This window comes from Mesoplodon densirostris, chromosome 1, assembly GCF_025265405.1.
Source record: "Mesoplodon densirostris isolate mMesDen1 chromosome 1, mMesDen1 primary haplotype, whole genome shotgun sequence".
Classification (NCBI taxonomy): Eukaryota; Metazoa; Chordata; class Mammalia; order Artiodactyla; family Ziphiidae; genus Mesoplodon; species Mesoplodon densirostris.
In genome coordinates, this window is record NC_082661.1 from 39405519 (window position 1) to 39426308 (window position 20790).

The 20790-nt window shown below is 37.5% G+C and overlaps 1 protein-coding gene across 2 annotated transcripts in view; it reads left to right on the forward strand.

Moving 5' to 3' along the window:
* Positions 1-20790, forward strand: part of RNLS (renalase, FAD dependent amine oxidase) — a 287408-nt gene that overhangs the window by 256059 nt on the left and 10559 nt on the right. For both annotated transcript variants that reach the window (XM_060102407.1, XM_060102417.1), the window contains exon 6: positions 5066-5241. In XM_060102407.1, coding sequence (XP_059958390.1) covers positions 5066-5241 — 176 coding nt within the window. The remainder of the gene's footprint in view (positions 1-5065; positions 5242-20790) is intronic.

Here is a 20790-nt window from a genome sequence, read left to right on the forward strand (position 1 = left end):
CAGGAAACCAAGAGGGAAGAAAAAGTCTCTTGCCTCTTCGGCAGCTCCAGAGTTTTCCCGGACTCCCTCCCGGCTAGCTGTGGCACATTAGCCCCCTTCAGGCTGAGTTCTCGCCGCCAGCCCCAGTCTTCTCCCTGCGCTCTGACCGAAGCCCGAGCCTCAGCTTCCAGCGCTGCGCGCCCCGGCGGGCGAGCAGACAAGCCTCTCGGGCTGGTGAGTGCCGCTCGGCACCGATCCTCTGTGTGGGGATCTCTCCGCTTTGCCCTACCCAGGTATGTGGGGAGTTTCTTGCCTTTTGGGAGGTCTGGGGTCTTCTGCCAGCGTTCAGTAGGTGTTCTGTAGGAGTTGTTCCACGTGTAGCTGTATTTCTGGTGTATCCGTGGGGAGGAAGGTGATCACCGCGTCTTACTCTTCCGCCATCTTACCCGGAACCCTCAAAGAATTTCTGAGACAAAGTTCCTAGGAACTTTAGGCTCACCATAGGAACATGGCTCACAATAGAAAAAAAAAAAAATCATGTAAGACATAAGGAAACACACCATCATGAGCAACAACGATTGATTACACCTATTAATATGAAAAAATGTACTTATTAATATATATCTATTAATATTAATAGAAGAATGTTAATAGATTGGTGTGTGTTTATATGTCTACAAAAACACTCAAACTCCTAAAGATTGCAGATTTTTAAATAACTAAAGATAATATAGTATATTGATTGTGTTTAAAGAAGTAAAAGAGAGTACTGACAATGTGACTAGGGAGAAAGAAGCTATCAAAACTGATCACACAGATTTGAAAAATAGAATGTTTTAAAATGAAAAGCAAAATAACTTAAATTTGAAATTAAAAGGACAAATTAAACATCAGAATAAACACATATATAGGGAGAATGGTGAACCGAAAGATAAATCAGAAGAAATTACATGGAATCTAGCATAGAGAGGGAAAACATTATAAAGAGATCAAGACACATGAAGATAGAATGAGAATATCTATCATATCTCTAAGTAGAGTACTGTATCTACCAGACAGGGAGAATGGAGAGAACTAATGACTGAACAATTTCCAAAATTAATGACAAAAATGAGTCTTCAGATTCAGAAAACACAATGAAGTCAAAGAAAGTAAGCAAAAAGAAACTTAAAACCTCAAAATATTCAAGTAAAACTTCAAAACACCAAAGGCAAAGAGAAAACAATATAAGCATCCAGATATGAAAGAATTACCTGCAATCAAATTGAGTTGACTTCTTGACCCCCACCCAAAACTGCAGAATAAAAAAAAAAATGCAGTGCCCACTTCATACCCATTAGGATAGCTATTTAAAAAAATAAAATACCAAGTGTTGGCAAGGGTGTGGAGAAATTAGAACCTTTGTGCATTGCTGGTAGGAATGGAAAAATGATGCAACTGCTGTGGGAAATGATATGGTGATTGATCAACAATTTAATCACAGAATTACTGTATGATCCAGCAATCTCACTTCTGAGTGTATACCCAAAAGAAGTGAAAGCAGAGACTTGAACAGATAATGGTACACCCATGTTCATAGCAGCATTACTCACAATATCCAAAAGGTGAATGCACTGACAAAATATTGTATATACACACAATGGAATATTATGTGGCCTTAAAAAAGAAGGAAATTCTGACACCTGCTACAACATGGATGAACCTTGGAGACAAGTGAAATAAGCCCATTACAAAAGGACAAATATTGTGTGATTCCACTTATAGGAGGTACCTAGAGTGGTCAAATTAATAGGGACAGAAATAGAATGGTGGTTGACAGGAGCTGGGGTAAGTAGGGAGTGAGGGATTACTTTCTAATGCCTATAGAGTTTCAATTTGGGAAGATTTTAAAAGTTCTAGTGATGGATGGTGGTGATGGTTGCAGAACAATGTGAATGTACTTAATGCCAGAGAACTGTAAACTTAAAATAGGTTTAAAAGGTAAATTTTATATTATATATATTTTACCATAATAAAAAAAAGCTGCTGTGCCTCTACCCAGGAATAGTCTGCCACTCTTCCTGGGGTGTTAATATAAGAATCAGTCTTAATACTTTCAGATAAGTCAACTCTGTCATCCCTTTCTAAAGCTGTTCTTACCACAGCACAGAGGTCAAAACAAAAATATTATCTAGGGGTGCCTTATGTTTGTATAGCACTTTATATTTGAAGAAGGCTTTTATGTATCCAAACCCATTTAATCCTGTGACAGCCTTATAAGGTAAGTAGTATTACACCCCTCTAATTGATGGAAGACAGTGGAGCTTAAGAGATTAAGTTGTCCAAGACCACTGGGCTATTAAGGATGCAAAGGTTCAAATAACTTATCTTCTGACTGAAGCCATTGATCTCCCAACATACAGAAATAGTTGTCAACTTACTATGAACTTTACATTTAAAATGCCAAAAGCAAAGTGCTATGCTTGTTAAACTGAATAAAGAAAAGAAAAAGAAAGATAACATCATTACGTTCTCAGGAACCAAGGAATAATGATTACACTGAGTTTGCGCTCTGAATCCTATTAACATATTTGTGGCTTTTTATAGTGCTCTAGTTCCAAGCCTTGGTCACGTTTAAACTCCAGTTGGCTATTTGTATTTTTGCACTTTAGCTTCTGAAAATACCCTTTAATTTGGGGGTTGAGGGTCTTTCCCTTAAAACTCATTGTCTTAGGTTGCAGCTGTTCAAATTTTAATTGAAATTCTCAAAAATTTTTGTCTGATTCCAATAAAAACAAGTAGCCAGGTTGTTCTCTCATTGTTATGCAAGAGCTGTTTCATTTTTGGTCTTAAATTTCCTTTTTTATTGCTCTCCTTGGAGTGGATGGCTAATGTAAATGGGAGAAACCTGGCAACGCACCATCACTACCCTTAGTAATTATACGAGCTCCCGGCTAGAACAAATGGCTGGGTCAGTGCAACCTCATGCACACAGCTGAGTTTGTTTCCCTTTGAAGACTGCCATAGATAAGTCAACTCAGAACCCCAACTCTCCTGCTTCCAAATGCTGACCCAGGAGCTTTCTCTGTCTCTGGGAAGGTTGGGAACCTCATGGAAGAGGGGTGACATTTTTGCCACCCCTTTCTGTGAACAAGCCTCCCTGAATGTATTAACTGACAACATAGATAACACTCCCTGAGGCAGTATGCAGTAGGTTTCTCACAGTGGTGGTATTCAGTGAAAGATTTGAGATTTTGCACTCCCGTGTGGTACCAGTAAAGTAGACACTGGCAGGTTAAACACTGAAGGTTCAAAGAGAGGGTCCCCTCTTTGCCCTTTCAAGTTGTTCCAGCTACTGTGAGGTGAAAACTGGACAATCTTCTTACCGCTGCATTTACAGCACAGATTCTGAAGTCAGATCTCCCACTTCATATATATTAAAATGTTTGAGAACACGCCACTTTAAAGTGCTCACTGCATTCTCTCTGAGAGACCCAAATTCTTTAACAGTATTTTGCTGTAAACTTCATAAGCCAGAGCGCAACAGGAAAATGAAGTACTTTAACAAAAAAAATAACTCACACCTATCATTTGCACAACACCAGGAGAACTTTTCCCTTGGATATATCTGATTTATTGCTTTTATTCTCATAGCTTACATTTATTAAGCACCTCCTCTGTGCCAGAAACTGTGCTAAGCACTTCACACACATTAATGTCATTTAATCCAGACCACAGAACAGTGTGGTAGATGCTAACTTATTCTCATTCTACATACATACACACAAAGTAAAGAGGTTGAGTGGACACACAGCAAGTAAGTGGCTTGTTCTGTGTAAAATTACTTTTTCTGTGTAAAGATGTACAAACCTATCTCAAAGAGATTGTTGCCTTTTGTAACAACCCCGAAAAGAATGTTATAATCCCAATTTAAAGAATTTTCAGTATCAGTCTTCCCAACCCCTGTCAATAGCTTATAGATTTTAGTATTTTCTTCTTTCAGCAGGGGGGAGCACCAACTTTCATATTATAATTTCATGCATTTCATATCTATTTAGTTTTCCCTCAACTTTTCTCTTCTGCATGATTTAAACAAAAAATAATAACAGGAAATCTTGGTTAACATTCCTTCTAAGGTTGTATCCTCTAATGCCTCAGTCACTTTGCTTTCAATGTCAAACTTTATTCAATTTTCTATATTCTACTAAAGAGTGAAAGATATGAAGCACTTGTTATTTTTCATTGTGAAAATATAGCAAAAAAAAATTCAATGGCAAACAAAAAAGGAAAGTATCTCCATGTTATGAATGAGGCAGACTTTTTTTTCCAGATTTTTAATGCTGCTTAAAAGATGAAGAACATTATGAGGTCAAGCTTGTTTTGAGAAAGGTTTTTTTTTAAGGTATTTTATTCTGGCATTTATATAATTTCAACAAGATATTTTTGCAATCCATTTAACATAAAATTAAGAAGATGAACATCTACTTTGTTCTCAGAATTTAAAGCGAATATAGGCTATGTATAAGAAATGGTTCCTGCCCTGATAAGCTTATGATTTAGTGGTTGAGAGAGATAAACATACCAATAAATTTAATTATACCCAAGGCAGTACATATTAGGTCATTTTACCTTCCTTCAGGTTCTTTAACAAGACCTGAAAATTTGTTCTCTAAAACGCATCTTGAATCTGTCCTCCACGTCAGTAAAGCCTGATTTTGAATTTCAGAAGTAGCCTAATTTTATGCTTCAAAGATTAGAATCTGTTTTCCCTTCATTTATTGTCTGATTATTGTGATCAACTCTTAAATCCGGATTGAAATGCTGAGAGACACTAACATGTTACCCACTTTAAAGTGTATCTTTTTTTTTTTTTTTTTTTTTTGCGGTACGCGGGCCTCTCACTGTTGTGGCCTCTCCCCGTTGCGGAGCACAGGCTCCGGACGCGCAGGCTCAGCGGCCATGGCTCACGGGCCCAGCCGCTCCACGGCATGTGGGATCTTCCCGGACCGGGGCACGAACCCGTGTCCCCTGCATCGGCAGGCGGACTCTCAACCACTGCGCCCCCAGGGAAGCCCTAAAGTGTATCTTTATGTTCCTCTTACACTAGAGTCATCGGAAATCGGACCTTCCCTTGTGATTCACACCACTGTCCCATTTGGAGTTACATACTTGGAACACAGCACTGAAGATGTGCAGGAGTTAATCTTCCAGCAGCTGGAAAATATTTTGCCTGGTTTGCCTCAGCCAGTTGCTACCAAATGCCAGAAATGGAGACATTCACAGGTAATCAGAGAATCCAGTGGTATGTGCACGGTTTTCTCAATCAGACCTGACTTTACTTTTTCTCATCCTTTGACACTCGCTAGTAAAAGAAATTAACATGATCTTGGGAGCAAATATGTGTTTGCCTAATAAAGAAGTTTACATGCAGGTTTTATTATCCCATTATTTCTCAGTAAGAGATACATATAATTTTCCCCAATGTTATGTTCAAATTCTAGCATCTCAAGACTTATATACCCTGAAGATCTGGGGTTTCCTATGCAGGCAAAGCAGGTTATATATCAAAATGCAGCTGTTTCTCTGGGGTTTTTCTAAATCAATACTGTGGTTATATAGAAACCACTATAACCTCCCAATTTTTTGCAATATGTCGAATTAACCTTGTAAGTGTATTTTGCTACCACAATTTTCATTTTTATTAAGTTCCCACTTTGGTTTTGACTGCTGCCAGTAGAGCTGTTTGGGGGAGAAAGATGAATACCTGCAACAGCTAGTTGAGCTGTTTTTCAGGGTTAGATAAACCTGCTGATCACTCTACTAGTTCAAACTTAAAATCTCTTTACACTAAGTAAATGTTGACTTTTTTGAAAATCTCTGCATACTTCAGCAGAAGTTTGTGAGTATTCATAGAAAAAGTCTTTTGATCTGTAAACTCAGTTGTGAAGTCATCTGGGGACAATGGAGCAAAGGGCAGAAGGAGGAAAGAAGCAGTGACTTGTCTATTTTTTCTGAAGATTTCGGAGCACATTGATTACCTGACTTACCACCAGCACTATTGATTACCAAAGCTGTGAAGCCTTTAAAAAAAGTGGTTGTGAGAAATCGCAGCAGATTTTGTTTATTTTAAAGGACTTTCCAAAATCAGAGGAAATGGTAAATTACTTCCTAAAATATTGCAGCAGGTCTATGTGTTTACCCATATCTTCTCAAGTTAAATTATACACTGAACCTTCTGGGAAAATATTTACTTAAACACATCATGGTCACTTTAAAAGACTTTACTTTTTCCTGTTAAAACAATTTTTAAAATCTCAATAGCTAATGTCTTTAAGTGATATTTAACTTAATCTTAAATTGGCCTGAAAAAGAAAACAAGGAAATAATCTTGTTGATATAATTTGAAGGTAGATATATTACACAGAAAGTCACTTCGCAATTTATATACATTCTTTTAGAAGAAATGATAGTTTCTGAGTTTCTTCTTGTGACTTCCTCAAAATAATTTATTAATAAACTGAAAAGGTGGGTTAAAATCTACTTATTTCCTAAAATTTAATGTGTTAGTAGAAATAGATATGACTTGCCCACAAAATGACTTAGTCAAAGTTGTGCAATGTCACAAAATTTAATTTAAAAAATCTTTGAACACAAAGTACATCCAAACTCTAACAATGATTTTTATTACAATTTGGATGTTCTCCCTTGAAATTATCCCAGTACATTTAAAGTCATGGAATCTACATTGGCTGCAAAGCCTGGAGGGGAATAAGATGTCATTCAAATTTAGAGGTTTGTATTTTCCACTATTCATAGTACCTTGACCAACATTCTACAGAACATAACGTCATTATAGCAGAGATCTTACCTACATTGTTCAATAGAGAGATCTCCCATATCACCTTAGGCAAAAGGCTAATTAGTGACAGGTCCAGAGACTTAATAACATTTAGCCAGTTAGTGTTCAGTTATTATTCCCAAGAGAATGCTTCTCCAATGTTCTTAAAAGGTTCATCTTAACCCTTGAAATTTAACATAAATGTCAATTCACCCTTTTCCCTTGCCATCCCAGCACACAAGCTCTACCTGAAATGAATTCATGAATGTTTGTGTATGAATATGGTCTTATATAGTGCTTAAACTGAAGGGAAGAATGGTATGGAAAGAGGGGAAAAAAAGAAAGAACAGCCAACTGATTTTGAAGTTTCCCTCATTTCTGATGCCCCTTGCAGGAGAATCCTGCCCTTTATTTCTTCCAGCCTGGGTCTCACCCTTCATTTCTTTTCCTCCTTCCTCTGTCCTGCTTCACCCAAACCTTCTCCTGTTCTTCCCACTCCACCCACTTCCTTCCCTTCTTTCTCACTGACAAACAAATGATACAGCCCTTCAAACCCTCATTTTATAAAATCCTAGATAGACTACAGGACTGGGGTCCCTGCCTCAGGAAGCAGTGGTTGGTATGGATTCCCCATCCCAGGCCTCTCAGGCTGGACTCCCCATCTCCATGCATTTTATTTTTCTCTTCTTTTGTATTGCCTACCCTGCATCCTGGCACTCAGTGACTGTGGAGGGTAGGGAAGAAAAAAAGGAAGAGAGATCACAATGATGAACACCCACATTGCATAGTGCAACAGGCCTGGAGCTGGGCGATTCAAAGATGTGATCTCATTTAACATCAAAAGTAGCCTTATGAGGTTGCTAGTTTTAACCCACTACAGCCATGAGAAAAACAAAGCCTCAAAAACAGGAAATAAATTCCCTAAGGCCCCATGGCTAGTAATGACAAAACTAGTCTACCTGCCTCTCAGGTCCTTCCCTCCTCTTCACTGACCCTCTGTTTTGAATGGCTGCTGTAACAAATCACTGCAAGTTCGGAAGCTTAAAACAACACAAATTTATTATCGTACAGTTCTGGAGGTCAGAGGTTCAAGATGGGTCTCAGTGGGCTAAAATCCAAGTGTCAGCAGGGCTGTGTTTCTTTCTGTAGGCTCTAAGAGAGAATCCATTTTCTGGCCATTTACATCTTCTAGAAGCTGCCCCCAATCTTTGGCTTGAGACCCCTTCCTCCATCTTTAAAGTCAGCAACAGCAGGTCAAGTCCTTCTCATATTGCATCACTCTGACCTTTTCTCCTGCCTCAGTCTTCCTTAAAGGACCCTTGTGATTACATGGGACCCACTTGCATAATCTAGGACACTCTCCTCATCTCAGGGTCCAGTGATTGGCAACATTAATTCCAGCTGTATCCTTAACTCTTTCTTGACATTTAACATTTACAAGTTCTAGGGGTTAGGATGTAGACATCTTGGTGGGGAGAGCCTTATTTCTGCCTAGCACACCCTTCTTTCCCCCAGAATTCTTTGGTAGATTCCTTTATGAGGCAGTATCTCCCACTCCTCTCATAAAACCTCTGGGGAGACCACCGGCCCTTTAAAGCTTTAAGAGCAGCCACTTTAGGAAGTGGCTGCTTTCTGAAAGAGGTAAGGGAGTATTTTGTGGGGGGGCAGTTTTCTGTTTCCCTGATGATGCTCTTCGTGCCTTCTCCTGCCTCTAATGTCATATATCCACAGTGGCAGCAGGGGGGGGTGAAAGATGGTTGTTCATTTATTCATTTGGTTAGTCGTTTATTCCATAAGCATTTAACGAATGCCTAGGACATGTCTAATACTCTGCCCATGGAATCCTAGAGACTAATCTTTGCTGAAAGCCTTCTCCTAAGACACTAAGTCAAATTTTTTGTCTTGAGTAAGATAACACTGCTTTTTTGTGGGTGCTGCTTTTAAGGAAAGAGGCAGATCAAGAAAGAAGGAGTGTTTGAAAGACTTGGGAGCTGCTCTGTGCCTCCCGTTTGGGGTCTGAATAAAACACTTGAGTAGGTGTTCAAACAAACATAACAAAGCAATGGCAGATTTTTCATGATTCTCAGTTCCTCCCTTTTGCAGATATTTGCCTTCCATTATTTAAATGTTTATCCAGTTAATATAACTTGATGCCTAGGCTGTGATGCATTGAATTAAGATTTCTGTAACAAGTATGATATATTAATCCGTTCAGCAGAAGAGTAATAACTGAAAACACCTTTCCATGTACATTGACAGGGGCCACTTAATCAGTATGATAACGCTAATACTCTCACCACTATTATTTGCTATGCCTTCCTTTGTTTCAAGTCTATCATGATGCCTTTCCCAAACTATAATAAATGTATGATTTGCTTGCGAGTTTAATGCTGATTTTCTCCCATCTTTCTGTAGTTCCTGAAAATTTCAGTGGCTTTTTCTCTCACTTAGCACATTCATGGATTACTTTATTTTTAAAAAATCACTGAATCTATTTCAAATACCAAGGAGATCAAGAGAGGAGTTTGAGGGGGGGAGGAGAGTCAGGTGGTAAATGAATACCTTGGTATCTTTGGCAAAAATAAATGGATTTGGACTAGACTGTTAAGCTTTTGCTGTAAAGTTAGAAATTAGTTATCTTCTATAGTTATGTTCTTTTCACTTGGTCTTTTGCCCTGAGACTGTACATTCTCTCTCCTCAATGGTAGTCCTTTTATATTCTTTAAGGAGAAGGATGGTGAACTCTGTAAGAATCTGATCAAAGCTATGAATATGAAGATGCTCATCCTTTCAAAATATACATGTACACATAAACACAAAATCACATCTAATTATGAAAATGTATCAATATAAACAACCTAAAAGTCCTCCCATGAATCCAGCATTAAGGACACCTGCTGTAAATGTTATACTCCTATAACCCAAACAAATCAAGAACCCCTCATTAGCCCAGTCTTGTGTTGTGGTCTAAGAAACAAAATTCAACAACCAAAAGGAATGTAAAGTAATTCTCATCTTTACTAGTATCTTTTATAGAACTTTAAAGAATATCCAAAATTCATCATCCTTAGCAGTACTTTTTTTTTTTTTTTTTTGTGGTACGCGGGCCTCTCACTGCTGTGGCCTCTCCCGCCGCGGAGCACAGGCTCCGGACGCGCAGGCCCAGCGGCCATGGCCCACGGGCCCAGCCGCTCCGCGGCACGTGGGACCCTCCCAGACCGGGGCACGAACCCGCGTCCCCTGCATCAGCAGGCGGACCCTCAACCACTGCACCACCAGGGAAGCCCCACATTCCTCACTTTTGACTCTCTTTTTTTCCGACTCTTAGATAAGTAAATCTTAGACCTTTTCAATGCAAATTCCCCATTTTGGCTTCCTCAGGTCTTCCCCAGTTGATTACCTTGGTTGACATAGTACTGCCCAGGAGTTAGAAGGAATAAAAGAGAAAAGAGGAAATGTGCAACAGCTTAAGGCCAGAATTTTCTTTAGAGGTTTGTGTTTGGTGGCAGAGGGGGATGTGTACACAGAAAAGCCTGAGGTCACCCACATACTTACATTATTCCCTCATGAGATTAATTTCTGGCCGGTAGCTGTGTCTGATTTCAGCATTGGAAGATCAGGTGGTAATTGATATTTCCATTTTTTCCTTTTCTTTCTTACGTATTTTCTATTTCATCCTCATTTTCTTCTCTTAGGCAGGTTGAAACTGAAAAGCAGTGACTGATTGATTGTATGAATATACCAAAATTATGAGTCCAAATGATTGCCCCCTTCAACATAGTCAGTCACCCTAATAAGCCACACCCTTATTTTAACAAGATCATCTCTTTCAGAGCCGGACACATATTCCTCAGCATGTAATCAGTTGAATCAGGTCTTTGAAAGCTAAGCTTGAATTTAATGTTTTAGAAACAACCAAAGTCATTTGGACTTAAATCTTTTTAATAAAATGGATGGCCAATCTTGACAATTTTCTTAAATGTTTTTATGGAACTAAAGAAATATAGCTCTTTGTATTTAATCTGTTTTAATGTGTCTAGTAAGCTGATTCTAAAAGCTGCTACCCCTAAAAGACATTGGCCAGTGCACTACAGATTTAACCATAAGGCCTTCTAGGATAAGTGTTTTGAAAGACAATAATCAGTTGTGTTTATCAGTTAAATACATTAGATGTTTTGTTTTGTAATTTATTTCTAGGATAAAATCATGCTCTTTTGGTCATTCTGCCACTAAGACTTTTCTCCCATATTTGTGTCTTGTAATTCCTGGATTTTTGATAATGTGGTGTGATTATGATCTTGGACTTTGGAGTCAGACAGACTTCGGTTCAAACCTCAGCTCTCCCAGTGCCTTTGAGCAAGCTAGACTGTAACTCTAAGCCTTAGGGCCCCATCTGTAAATGGTACAACTGAACCTCCCTCATAGGGTTGTGGTCAGAATAAAAGGAGAGAACACAGTAGAAAACATTTACTACAAAACTAGCACAAAGCAAGTTCTCAATTAATATTATTAAATAGGGGTAGCAAGAGGAGGAGGAGGAGAGGAGTGATTCCATGGTTATTTCTTAGTAGATGGGCTCTGTGTGTCTCTTGCTCTCTTTTCTGGTACCTCTCTTCATGCCCACATGCTATCCTACTTTTTAATTTTTTCTTACTCTCTTCTCTTTTCAGAGTCTCTGTCTTTTCTCTTTGTTTCACATACACAGATAGTTCTGGATAAGGATATTTCAGAAGGACTGACTCAATGCCAGGGGCTGTGACACTAAGTCATACCATAGGGACTGTTAACATCAGACAAGATGAGATAAAAGTGGTGTATCCCTGTGGACACAAGGACAAGGAACTCTTGTCAGTTTTTTTCAGCCTATAGATTTTTCAGCTTCTTGCCATTCATTCCGAAACTATCTTGTCTGGTAATTTAACACAATTTATGACATGAGTCAAAATTTCCTGGCATGAAATTATGGCCACAAGAACACTCTTGCCTATGTGCTGTAAGTAACCTATGGAGAGCCAAAACAGGCCCTTTGGGATTGATGGACTATGGCATGACCCAATCTACCAAGAGCAGGAAATCTAACAGGTGTCAGTCCTGAGCATTCCTTTGAGTAATCTCTCACCTATTTCTCACTAGCACAGAACTAGCCAGTGGCTTCATTTTATTCTGAGGTAACTACATATGCATGAGATCATCAGCTGAGAAATTCTGATCATTGAATTAGGGATGTTCAGTCACAGTTTAATTGAAGTTTATATGGGCAGGTATTTCCCCTTTTCATAAAATTCCATATTATATGAGCTATTCAACGTTTTAACACATATGAATTTAATTAAATCATTTTTTTTCAAGTACTCATGACAGGAACTTACCCTGCCATGTAGTCAGCATCACACTTTTCCAAAAAAGCTATTTTGAACAGCATTACTTTACAGAAAACTTTAAAAAGGAGGCTGTGTCATTTTTCCTGTACAAATGCAAAATATATTCATCTGCGCCCAGTATTACTACTGAAAACTGGATGATGGATGTTATTATATGGGTGTGGACAACCTAAAAGAAATAGGCCTTTCCCATAAAGGGAAGTCCACTTGGTCTGTTTAGAATAGACATCAGTATTATGCTCTAAAACTAACAAGCTGAACTAAAAAGTTCAGTTAACAAACGCTATTTATACCAACATTAGAAATTAATAATATATATTCATCTTTTCATTTAGCATACATTTATTGAGTTCCTACTATGTGCCAGACATTATACTGGATTCTAAAGACTCAAAGACAGCTCCCTTCATTCAAGGACCTTCCCATATAATCAACAAGGCTGACCAATAAGCAGATAATCATAATATGGTACAGTTTGTTTTAAGAAAGGGATACACAATGTACTGTGTGCACACAGAGCAGATTTGAGGAGAAAGTGGTAATAAATAGCTTCCTAAAAGAACATGTCATTTGAGCTAAATCCTACAAGATTAAGTCAGAGGGGCAAAGGGAATGATGTTGGAATGATGTTCTAACATTGTGTACACTTTTCCAGAGGCAGGAGAGTGCAAGATACATTCTTGCTTTTCATCTTGATCTTGCCGTCATCTGTTATAGCATTCATATAAACCATGACAATCTACATCATCATTTTATTAGACAGTGTATATGCATAATCATTCTCTCTCTCTCTCTCTCTCTCAAAAACTCCATTTATTAATCCCCTACTCTGTGTAGCTCACTAGGCTCTGTATGTAACTCGCTTCATCTCTACCCTGTGAAGGTTTATACTCCTTCCCCATTGCATAGGTCAGAAAGTTGGGGAGTTGAGAGCTCAGTGCCTTGTGTGAGGTTCATCCACTAGGAAGTGGCAAAAATGTAATTCAAACACAGGTCTATTTAAAATCTATTGCTTTTAAACACTCACTCTACTGATGGTAATTGAGATCTGGCTTTCCTCCATTTATGACACATTCTTCTACCATCATTCTGTTGGCTGCTGTCAGTTAAAAATAATAATTAACGTTTATACTCTGATTTTAGAAAGTACTTTTATACTTGTTTTCATTTGATCCTCACAACAATTCTGACAGATCAGGAAGCATCTTTGTTTAAATGAGGAAACTGAGGTTCAAATTGACTGCTTTGCCTAACATGACACAATGGGTGAGCAGCAAAATAGAAACTGAATATGTCACTTTTACATTCAAAAGTCCAAGTTTCACACTGTATACAAAAATTAACTAAAAATGGATCATAGACCAAAATATAATACCTTAAACTATAAAACTTCTAGATGAAAACATAGGAGAAAATCTTTACAATCTTTGGTTTGGCAAACATTTCTTAGATAGCATGCAAAAAGCACAAACCATCAAAGAATAAATTGATAAATAGGGCTTGATCAAAATTTTAAAAATGTCTTTGAAAGGCAGTGTTAAGAAAATGAAAAGACAAGCCATAGACTTGGAGAAAATGTTTGCAAAAACATATATCTGGTAAAAGACTGGTATCCAGAATATATAAAGAACACTCACAAATCAGTAATAAGAAAACAAATGGCCCAATTACTTAAAACTGGGCAAAAGATTTGAAAGAGCACTTCACAAAGGATAGGTGTGAATTTAACCATGGAGGTGTAAGAGTTCTACAATGAAACCACAAAACATTGCTGAAAGAAATTAAAGAAGACTTAAATAAATAAATAAAAGATATCTCATGTTCATAGATTGCAAGACTTAATATTTTTATGATGACAATATTATCCCAAGTGACCTACAGATTTATTACAGTGTCTATCAAAATCCCAGTGGCCTTTGCAGAAATGGAAAAGCTAATTCAAAAATTCACATGGAGTTGCAAGGGACCCCAAATAGCCAAAACAATCTTGAAAAAGAATAAAGTTGGAGGACTTACACTTTCTGATTTCCAAACTTACTGCAAAGCTACCATAATCAGAACAGTGTGGTAATGACATAAGAATAGACATATAGATCATGGAATAGAATCAAGAGCCCAGAAATAAACCCATACCTGTGGTGAGTTGATTTCTGACAAGGTTCCCCAAAACAGTCAATGGAAAAGGAATAGTCTCTTCAACATATAGTGCTGGAACAACAGGATATCCATATACAAAAGAATGAAGTTGGACCCTTACCTTACACCACATGCAAAAATTCACCTAAAATGGATTGAAAACATAAATATGTGAACTAAACTCATAAAACTCCTAGAAGACAACATAGGTGATAAATCTTTATGACCTTGTATTCAGCAGTGGTTTCTTAAATATAAAACCAAAAGCATAAGTAACAAGAAAAAAAAGTAGGTAATTTGGACTTCATCAAAATTCAGACCTTGTGTGCACAGAAGGATTAGCAAGGAAGTGAAAAAACAACCCTAGAATAGGAGAAAATATTTGTGAATCACTTGTCTGATATGGGTCTACTATTCAGAATATATTAAGAACTCTTATAAATCAATAGCAAAAAGCCAAACCATTCCATTTAAAACTGGGCAAAGGACTTGAATAGACATTTCTCCAAAGAAGATACAAATGGTCCACAAGCACATGAAAAGATGCCCACATCATTAGTCATTAAGGAAACGCAAACTAAAACCAAATGAGATACCATTTCACAACCACTAAGATGGCTATAATTTTTTTAAAAAACGAAAAGTAAGTGCTGGTAAGGATATAGAGAAATTGGAATGCTCGTACCTTGCTGGTGGGAATATAAAATGGTTTAGCCACTGTGGAAAACAGTTTGGCAGTTCCTGAATAAAATAAACATAGAATTACAGTATGATCAATCTATTCCAATACTCGGTATAAACCCAAAAGAATTGAAAACATGTGTTCACATAAAGCTGTATACACAAATGTTCACAACAGCATGATTCACAATAGCCAAAGGTAGAAACAATCCAGCTGATGAATGGATAAATATAATGTGGTATACTCATAAGATGGAATATCATTCAGCCATAAAAAGCAATGAAGTTGGTACATGCTACAGAATGGGTGAACCTTGAAAATGTTACACTAAGTGAAAGAAACCAGACACAAAGGCCTCATCTTGAATGATTCCATTTATATGAAATATCCAGAATAAGCACATTCATAGAGACAGAAAATAAATGTTTGCCAGTGACTACTAATGATAAATTTCATGTTACGTGTATTTTACCACCCACAAAAAAAAAGATGTGGATGGCAAGCAAGCACACAAAAATATGCTGAACATCATTGGTCCTTGGGGAAATGCAAATTAAAATGACAATGAGATACCATGGCACACCTACTAGAAAGGCTCAAATCAAAAACTCATCCCCAAATGCTGACAGGGATGTGGAGCACCTGGAATTCTCACGTATCACCTTGGGAGTGCAGCATGGCATGACCCCTTAGGAAAAGAGTTTCACAGTGTCTTACAAAGTTAAATATACACTTACTATATGATCCAGCAACCCCACTCTTAGGAATTTACCCAAGAGAAATGAAGTCATATATCCACATCAAAACTATATGTGAATGTTTGTAGCAGCTTTATTAATAATAGGCAAAATCTAGAAATATCTCAAATATTAATTACCTGGTAATGGTCAAAACTGTTGCACATCCATAAATGCAAAACTACACTGTAATAAAATGGAACAAACTGATAATATTTGCAATAAACACGAGTAAATCTCAGAAGCATTATCTAAGTGAAAGAATCCAGACTCATAGGCTACATACTATATTATTCTATTTGTATGACTTTCTGGAATAGGCAAAACTGTAGGGACAAATCACTCACGCCAGGGGCTGTGATTGGGTGAATGGGGTTAACTAAAAAAAGAGGCACAGGGAATTTGGGGGAGGCTGATGAGAACGTTCTCTATATTGTTTTATAGTGGTAGTTACACAGCTTTGTACATTGTCAAAATTTATAGAACAGTACACATAAAAAAGAGTGAATTTTACTGTATGTAAAGTATACCTCAATTAATCTGACTTTAAAAACCACTTGTGTTTTTAACTCCATTATTGTCTGAGGAGCACAAGCATTGACCCTTTTATTTTCACAGTATTAAAAGTAGAAAGAAGGTTGTTTCTAGACCTGATGATCAAAATGGCTGCAGTCTTTTTGCCATAATTTCAGAACCCAACCAAAAAGCTATTGGGTCTGTTCAACATGAATGAGAACCAGAAAGAAATAATGGCCATGCTTCTGGGTTGTCAAGAAGAAGGGAAAGGGAATGGGAGAAGGGATGAAGAAGGATTGAATTAGTGGGAAATTAAGCAGCTATTAACTTAAGTGGGGGAGAAGTAGTGATTAGGCTCAGCTGAGTAGGAAAGACGATGTTTTTAAGTTTCTCTCTCGACTCAAAATCAAAAGCATTTTTGGCCCTCTACATCCTTGGAGCCCAAGCAATTGGATAGTTTGAGAGATTGTGATGCAACATTTATATTTAGATGAAAACAAAAGGATTCAAGTCTGTTAAATCACCTTGTAAGTAGGAACTGGTTTTTGTACCCTCACACCTTATACAGTGCTCGGCAGCTACCAGGGGCACAACAAATATTCGAAGAGTTAATGAATGAATATACTAAAACTTGCTGAAGGACAGAACGACTTTCTATTAAATTAAAAACTTTAAAGGGAAATGTAATACGACTGTTGTTTTGTCCATTATTACTGCCACAGTACTATAGAGAAAACAGTATCTCATTCTTTATTGTGTGCTTGTTCTGAATAAGTCCTCATCAAAGTAGACTGCTCCAGTGTTTTCAGGACTTTAAAAGACAGAATAGGTCTAAAAGAATTCAATGTAGACATCACCAATTGAATATACAATTTCAGCAAAGTATGTCCTTAGCAGTTCGAGCGCACTAAAGCTGCTACATGGATCATAGAACTGATTTGTGGCTCTTTCTGCCTGCATCTACCCAATGTTTTATTAAAATAGAATAGACAAATACCAATAAAGAGAAAAGCTACACTGAGAATTGACCAAACCAGATCACTTTCTTCACACCTAGGATATTGCAACCAATAGTAATTTTACAGCAGCTCTCTGTGTACCAGATACAGAGCTCTGTAGCCAGAAGCCCAAAATACAAGCAAACTTTTCCCTAAAGCACAACAAAGAAACGGGTTTATGAAATCACTGTTAAATATAATAGAACGCTGGAGAGATGAGTAGAACAGAGGCAAGATAAGATGATGCACATAACACATAAGAACCAATTTAAAATGTACCATCTCTGCGGGAAATCAACCATGTGTTGATAAAGCTCTTTATGAATATTAAGTACTATAACATAGTATAGGATTGAGAGCCTCAAACATGAGTGACCAAAAGAGGTACAATATTTTTTAAGGAAATATACCTAAAAATAGATTAAGTGGTATCATCAGCACCCTGAATGTGTCATTATTATCCCAGTTCTGAGTATCACTTATCTTCAATAATATGCGGTATATGGTTAAGAAATAATCCTTATCAACACTTTTCTTAAGAATGTAAAAAATATATTCCATATGTCTGTGATTTCTGGCTGTGCCACAAAAATCTGCACATGGAGAGTTGACTCTTCTAAGAAAGAATTTTTAAAAGATAAAAAAATTAGACATAAATTGGCTAGGTCATCCAGAAAAAATGTGTTTTTTATCCTTTGTCACACCTGTAGCTTTCAAGAATGTATTTACCATCTCCAAGGGAAAAAGTTATTTAAAGGATTATTTAGACTTTATGTCTGTGCAGTCTCAGTGCAGTTTAGCTATAATCTATGGAAATAGCATAGACTGTGTCACTATGGTCTCCATCTTTTGAAATAAAGGCAGACATCTGTATATCCCTTTATACACACACATAGGCATTCACACATACACACTCATCTAGTTCTATTTTATACCCCTTTCAAGGTATTCTTTATACAATGACATTTTATGAGATGAGGGTGAATTATCTGGGTATGAAACCATCTTTACTACCTATTTGAAATTCAGACTGATTCAAATATTCCTAGTGCCTTTGCCTGGACTCCACAAAATGTGAGCTAGAGACAGAGAATTCAGCTTTCCAGGAGTGATGACATAAGTGTCAGTGCAAGGATTTTGGACACCAGAATAGTTGTTTCCTGGACAATGAAGTTGCTCAAGAAAGGAGTTAGAATGGTGAGGTGTGATGACACAGAAGGAACAAGAAAAATTCAGAGACAGAGAAACCAAGGGAAGTTATTTTCATAGAGAAAAAAATTCCACCACATTTAAAGACCACTTGAACACTGAGAATTTAAAGCTTTCAAAAGTTTGAATTAGTTTTTCTGTTGGCCCGTGTACATACATCCTTTGAGCAAACATTTATTCGATACCAACCATGTACAATGGAGATGTAAATGGAGATGCTGGAAATACAAGAATGAATAAAACACAGTTCCCATAGCTTTCTATTTCTGAGGACTCAAAAGGCTTTTAAACATCAAATATCTCTTACCAAGTTATAATTTGGTGAATTAAATGTAGAGGAATCAACGACATCTTACTGCCTTTTCATCAAACTCCAGAGGGACCTTAAAAAAAATAAGAGAAAGGGATAGACATATTACATTTTTAATTTGGCCAATAGAAAACATTTTGTACTGTTAAAAAAATCTGTATTCAACTTTCATTTCTCAGCTCTCCCTTTCCTGTATCACAGAAATTTACTTAGGGGTCAGTAGTATTTTTCAGTATTGTCACAACACTACAGTCGCATCTTTTTCAGAGTGCCTGGACTAGTTCCCCATCTATAAATATGTAAACAAACATTTCAATTGACATCAGCATAAGTTATGGTCTCTCCTTCATTTATTTACATTTCTCCCTGTTTTGGTAAACAGGCATATATAGATGCTTATAATCAATGCCTTGGGAATATGGTAACAGTGGGAAGATGTAAACAGAGAATCAATACAAACCACATTTACCTTCTAGGTACTTGCAATTTGGAGGTATGTATGTATTCCACATTTGATTAAGTCTTTTTCCCCCATTCCTATTTTTCTCCACACCTTTATGATTACTACCTGAAAATTTCGCTTCAGGTAAACAAACAAAATGTTTTACCCCAGATTCTAGGTCTATCTAGATTAATATTTGTATAAAAGGGAGGTTGTGCAAGTTTCTGGGAGATAAGTTTTACACAAGATTTTATTCCATTTTTTAAAATTACTCATCCACTCACCAAGTCCAAACTTAGGTTGTCCAGTGTTACCTGAGGTTACTGATAGTTTTTCAAAGTCGACCTTTGCTTCTCCCCAACCCCTCTTTTATGGGCAACATTCCTCAGGCTGACAGAGACTCTGCTCTGAGCCACATCAAGCACCTCACCCCAGAGCAGTGGTTCCAAGCATGTTTACTTCATGGACTAGTAAAATCCCTCTAACTATTTTGGGAACCAACATAATATTGCTATCTTTTTATTCTGCAATTAAGAATTTAAAAAGTAAAACATAGCTACAAGCATTTAATGCAAAGAATAACCCACCCAAAAATATGTAGTAAAGATATCACCTCATAACAATTTATAAATAGAATACAGTTTGCTCTATGAAAAAGTTCTTAATTCTTATTTTTTCTCTTCTTGCCATAGATTGACTTTTGGGAACCACTACCTTTGAGCTTTGCATATGGGCTCTAAAAGAATAAGTTAACCAAATATTCAATTTCTGCTGTTTATGTACTATGGCATGGGTTCAGGTTTACACTGGCAGCAGAGTAGAGGAAGTGAGGAAATGTATGAATCAGCTCCATACCATCTCAGGCCTCCTAGCTATTCACATTGCCAGTGTGGTCAGTACCTCACAAACACAATGGACAGGGGAAATGCCAACACAAAGATATTATTACTCAGAGCTTACCCCAATCAAGTTAGTGTGCAACTAGGAGACAATAGCATTCCCTTGAAATCCAGGGACAGTTTAAGGAGAGTCACCCTCTGACACTGGAATTGATTAAAACCCGATTCAAAAGATGTAGTGTGGGGCGTCCCTGGTGGTGCAGTGGTTGAGAGTCCTCCTGCCAGTGCAGGCGACACGGGTTCGTGCCCCAGTCCGGGAAGATCACACATGCCGCGGAGCGGCTAAGCCCGTAAGCCATGGCCACTGAGCCTGCGCATCAGGAGCCTGTGCTCCGCAACGGGAGAGGTCACAACAGTGAGAGGCCCGCGTACCGCAAAAAAAAAAAAAAAAAAAAGATGTAGTGTGTGTATCAAAAGCACAAGTGATGGTTTAGACATCTCCATCTGCTGTCAAGACTCAGGCATACCCAAGTTTAAATAAAGTGACCCTGAAGAATGTAGAGCAACATAAGCAAACAATAAAATTACCTACAGTCTTTTATAACACCAGAGCGTTTTTTTAATGTGAATTCTTTCAAATGCAATTGAGACATAGGAGGGCAGTAGTACCACAGGGGATTCGTATTGGTTTTGTACGTGTTTACGTTTTCTCACAAGCAAACAAATATTTGCTTCAGTAAATAT